Consider the following 6,000-nt stretch of genomic DNA (forward strand, 5'->3'; position numbering starts at 1 on the left):
TGAATAGCCCGTAACCGGCACATTGTCTTCCCTATCTGCTCTGACAGTGACCCCCCCCCCCTGGGTGAGGAGTGTTGTTAGAGGTCCCTCGGGGCGGGTGTGGACTGTTGGGAAGGGTCCCTCGAGACGAGTGGAAGAGACAGAATGCATCACTGGCCACTGACCCCAATGTGCTGGCAAGGATCTGTCCCACCTCCCTGTCTCCACACCCGCCACCTGTGACACAGGTGGCGGGTGATACGCAGCCTCACCGATGTGCATCACCACACAAAGTAAACTCCGCACTATCTTCATGCAATCACAATCTGTCATTACAAAAGTTGAGAAGACTTTTTATATCACAACAACACCAACTAGGTCACACACATCGCCCGTCAGCGCCTCTTGACGACGCTACAATCAACACTAAAGTTCAACTCTCCTGTCAATGACCTCAGTCGGCTCAGTTTCTGTAGCTGAGGAGTTGTACGTGATTAGATGACCAGGAACTATATCAGAAAGAGCAAGTTAATTAAGGTAGACCCTTGTGGCACTACCGGAAACCCAACCACTTGGATTGGTTGGTACAGCTGTATGCAGGTCAGAGTTCAATCCCCCGATGGTCCAAGGAGGGATGGAATAATTGGGCATTATTCCATCCCTCCGCCGACTACCAGGGATTAAGCTAGATATTCCCATCATCTATAAACTAGAATGTCTGTTTGTTCAGAGCACAGCCCCGCTCCTGTGCCAGGTGAGTCCACTACGGGCTCACCATAGCCCGTGCTGCTTGGAACGTTTTGTTCCGAGTAGCAGAACCTAAAACAACAACAAACAATGGAAGTGTTACCTGAGCTGAGAATTAATGAAGGTGCGATTCGAAGGTAGGAAAGAAGTGAACGACTGCTCGGAAAAAAACACGTATAATGAGTTGTAGGTCGTGTGTATTTTATTTTTCACTCGTAAACTGGTTTTGGTGACTGGAATAACGAGCTATAATAAATAATGAGAATAATAATAATTATTATTATTATTATTCTGGAATAATAACTGGAATAATGAGAATAACGGTAAATGTTTTGATATTAGGCTGCTTTGTTTTGGTGGCGGGCTGGAAACTTTTGGGAGAGGACTTGTCATAGTTCCTAGGCAGCGTCAGAGCAACATCCCTGACGTAAAGTTTTGAGGTTGTCCTGGCTGCAGGAAATGTCACAGTTGTAATAGCTAGTTGAAGCACTTGGATTGGTAGATAGAGCGACTACTTTGCATTTTTCATGGTCGGTGTTCGATCCCTGAATGTCTTAAGTAGTTGGGCACCGAACTTATGTCCAATCTCCTTATCCTCATATCCCTTCCAGGTACCATATATAGTCTATTATTGGAGAGTTAACACCACAACTCTCCAACATCAGAGTTGGAGAGTTCTCATTTCTCCAATCTCTTTCCTTACCAGTGTATTCCTGAAGGAAATACTGCATTGGTTATGACACCTGACAGTTTAATTTCAGTGAGTGCTATTACATCCAGGTTAAATTCTTGGGCTCTTTTCCCCAAGTTCACTTGCTTTATTTGTAATCCCATTAATACAAAAATCAGTACTTACCTCATCTTGTTGTGTTTGTGGGGGTTGAGCTTCGGCTCTCTGGGAGCCAAGAGGAGGATTCGAACTTATGTTATCGGTACTCCCAAGCAATGGGATTTCTTTGTGCATTCGAAGAGAAGCGTTTAAAGTATAACTCCGTCACTATGACCAGAGTGCGGGGGGTGGGGGGGGGGGGGGGGAGGGGAATGCGTGAAATCCTGATTAGGCTTCAGTTGGACACTTCAGGCTCCTACTGATTTTCTCGCTAATACATCACGTTAATGTGATTTCTTTTGTGGAATCCCGTTAATGTTTGAGTACATTACTTTGAAGGTAACTTTCTTCTGTCCAGTCTCACGCACTCCCTTAACGTCAATTACACAGGTGTGTGTGTGTGTGTGTGTGTGTGTGTGTGTGTGTGTGTGTGTGTGTGTGTGTGTGTGTGTGTGTTTACGTGAGTGTTTTTAGAGAATGTGTATGTGCACATGATTGTATGTTTATATATATATATATATATATATATATATATATATATATATATATATATATATATATATATATATATAAACTACACAGATATAGAAGCTTTCATCTACCTAAACACAAAACACCGAGGCTGGCTGGATACGACGAAAATATTGACATAAAGTTTGACCGTGCGTGCGTGCGAGCGTGCAAGCGGAGCTGGTGTTGGAAACATATATACCAAGATGGGCCAGGAGGCGGGAGGTCACCTTGAAGCAAGTGGCTGGTACTACACTCTTGTGTGACTTGGCCCTCTTCCCCCACCGCGCTGTCACCTCTCCCTGTCCTCCTCCTCAACTGGTTTTTTAAATTTTAAATTTTGCCCCGAGGGGCGAGTTTATTGGGCAGCGCCACTCATCTTGTGAATAACGCACTCCCGGAAATATGTCACAACTCCCTATATGATCTATATATATATATATATATATATATATATATATATATATATATATATATATATATATATATATACATATATATATATATATATACATATATATATATATATATATATATATATATATATATATATATATATATATATATATAGGCTTATATTAATAATTAAATATTATATTAAATATTAATTAGTGTCCTCCCCTCCTCCTAAGGTCGAACTACTGACCTTTCCCAGGATGTAATCCCACAATAAGGGCCACACAGTCACAACAAGGTCCTCACAGTCACAACAAGGCCCCTCACAGTCACAACAAGGTTCTCACAGTCACAAGGCCCCTCACAGTCACAACAAGGCCCCTCACAGTCACAACAAGGCCCCTCACAGTCACAACAAAACCCCTCACAGTCACAACAAGGTTCTCACAGTCACAACAAGGCCCTCACAGTCACAACAAGGCCCTCACAGTCACAACAAGGCCCCTAACAGTCACAACAAGGCCCTCACAGTCACAACAAGGTCCCTCACAGTCACAACAAGGCCCTAACAGTCACAACAAGGCCCTCACAGTCACAACAAGGTCCTCAAAGTCACAACAAGGCCCTAACAGTCACAACAAGGCCCTCACAGTCACAACAAGGTTCTCACAGTCACAACAAGGTCCTCAAAGTCACAACAAGGTCCCTCACAGTTACAACAAGGCCCCTCACAGTCACAACAAGGCCCTCACAGTCACAACAAGGTTCTCAGTCACAACAAGGTTCTCACAGTCACAACAAGGTTCTCACAGTCACAACAAGGCCCTCACAGTCACAACAAGGCCCTCACAGTCACAACAAGGCCCTAACAGTCACAACAAGGCCCTCACAGTCACAACAAGGTTCTCAGTCACAACAAGGCCCTAACAGTCACAACAAGGCCCTCACAGTCACAACAAGGTCCTCAAAGTCACAACAAGGCCCTAACAGTCACAACAAGGCCCTCACAGTCACAACAAGGTCCCTCACAGTCACAACAAGGTCCTCAAAGTCACAACAAGGTCCCTCACAGTCACAACAAGGCCCTCACAGTCACAACAAGGCCCTCACAGTCACAACAAGGTTCTCAGTCACAACAAGGCCCTCACAGTCACAACAAGGCCCCTCACAGTCACAACAAGGTTCTCACAGTCACAACAAGGTTCTCACAGTCACAACAAGGTTCTCAGTCACAACAAGGCCCTCACAGTCACAACAAGGCCCCTCACAGTCACAACAAGGTTCTCACAGTCACAACAAGGTTCTCACAGTCACAACAAGGTTCTCAGTCACAACAAGGCCCTCACAGTCACAACAAGGCCCCTCACAGTCACAACAAGGTTCTCACAGTCACAACAAGGTTCTCACAGTCACAACAAGGTTCTCACAGTCACAACAAGGTTCTCACAGTCACAACAAGGATTGTTTAACATTATATCTAAGCTCCGGGAAATAATGAACAGATGACAAACTGTTAGTAGGTTTTCTGTAAACATTAAACTTTAGAGAACGAAGTAACTTCGTACTTCGAAGTACTTCGCAGTACACGAAGTAACGCTCACGTTTCGGACACAGGCTCCTCTAAGACTGTAGGCTGTGGTGGAGGACCAGACTGTAGGGTGTGGCTGAGGACCAGACTGTAGGGTGTGTCTGAGGACCAGACTGTAGGGTGTGGCTGAGGACCAGACTGTAGGGTGTGGTGGAATACCAGACTGTAGGGTGTGGCTGAAGACCAGACTGTAGGGTGTGGCTTATGACCAGACTGTAGGGTGTGGTGGAGAGCTACGCAGAATTATCGTCGTCAAAGCAATCAGATTTATTAAAAGCCTTCCTTTCTATTCTGGGGATATGGTCGAGACCAACTCGGCCTGTCAGCTAATGCGTCTAATTTTGTACGTTATGATTCCCAACGGACAAAGTTGTAGCAAAAGTAGCGACTCAAAAAAATCCACGTTTTCTGTGCAATGTTTGGTTAGGTTAAGCTGGCGGCCTAATTTCGTATGTTTCTGATTAGGCTAGCATCGCATTTTGTACGTTGTGGCAAGTCAAGAGAACGGGCTGCCTAAATACCCTTACCATTCAAGGTCAACTGTCTATAAATATCCTTTCGAAATACGACTTGCTATGGACCCGTTCACCCTCCAAAGGTGACGAAACTGAGAGTGTAGAGCGTGACAGGTCTTGGCAGCTGCCGGTTAAGTGTGTTCTGGTATTTGTATCCTCACCTCTTTATTCTTTGTAAATTGCTATTATTTCCACAATTCAGTTATTTATGAGCGTTTATGAGACGTATCAAACAGCAAATAACCGTTTAAAAAGTTAATATAACAAGCTTTTCATTAACGAAGCTAATATTTTTGGGTCAGATGGTACGAAGTTCAAATCATTGCACTGAGCGCATGAGTCAATTAGTGCATGACCTTGCCAGGGGCCAATTAGTGCATGACTTAACCCGGATTCAATCAGCGCATGCCTTAGACAAGAGCCAATCATGGCATGACTGTGCCAGCAGCCAATCAGATGGCGGCTGGGCAGGAGGCCATGGCTGGCATGAAGTTTGTTTACATGCTTCACCGAGCTGCGTACCTATTTCCCGGGCCCCCTCCCTGCCCCGTACCGGTATACCTATTTCCACTACTCTGGACCTCGGGGGACTGGCATACATGTTCTACTGTCCACATTTTTTATATTTGTTATTTTTTTACTCAAGAGGACTGGTTTACTGGGCAGCATCACTCAAGAGGATACCGCCATAGTGACAGTATTGGGCAGTGTCACTTATTCTTTGAGTGAACATAGCGCCATAGTGGCAGTGTTGGGCAGCGTCACTCATCCTCTGAGTGAACATACCGCCATAGTATGACGGTATTTTCACTCATACAGTCCCAGTCATTCACAGTTTAGCAGTCCCCATGGTGTAGTTCTTACATTCTTGAACAGCCACTAGCACGCATATCGTTTCAGGCAAGTCCTTAATCCTATGTTCCCCGGAATACGACCCGCCAAATCGTTTAACAACCAGGCACCCATATTACTGTTGGGTAAATAGAGGCTACAATTAAGGTTTGACGCGTAGTAAATCCTCCCCCGGCCAGGATACGAACCCAGGACAAAGCGCTCGCGAAACGCCAGGCAGGTACCACTACACCACTGGGGACTGCAATGATTATACTTCTAGCTGGCCTACGATTACTGATAGGCCTACTCTTATTAGGCTTAATATTTATAATAACCTTATCGAGAAAATCCGTATGAGCAGTGATGAGGGTTCGAACCTGTTCCCAGGCACACGCTTCTAGCTTCAGTAAAAGCCTCAGGAAATAATTGTGTGTTCAGTAGTACTCCAGGTTGCAATCCTTATACCATGTCGTGGTCTAGTTGTTAGAAGAGTGTGCCTGGGAACACCCACCACATAGGTTCGAACCATCATCACGGCTCCTACGGATTTTCTCATTGATACAGTCACGTTAGTGTGATTACTCTCTGTGTGATAACTTTAT

At 44.9% G+C, this 6,000-nt stretch overlaps 1 protein-coding gene across 1 annotated transcript in view; it reads left to right on the forward strand.

The window, feature by feature from the left end:
• LOC123766283 (uncharacterized) overlaps nt 1-3,956 on the forward strand; it is an 18,465-nt gene extending 14,509 nt beyond the window's left edge. Inside the window, exon 3 of the mRNA XM_069321402.1 lies at nt 2,973-3,956. Within this exon, the coding sequence (XP_069177503.1) occupies nt 2,973-3,956 (984 nt within the window). The remainder of the gene's footprint in view (nt 1-2,972) is intronic.
• The last annotated feature ends 2,044 nt before the right edge of the window (nt 3,957-6,000 follow it).

Source organism: Procambarus clarkii, chromosome 9 (assembly GCF_040958095.1).
Source record: "Procambarus clarkii isolate CNS0578487 chromosome 9, FALCON_Pclarkii_2.0, whole genome shotgun sequence".
NCBI lineage: Eukaryota > Metazoa > Arthropoda > Malacostraca > Decapoda > Cambaridae > Procambarus > Procambarus clarkii.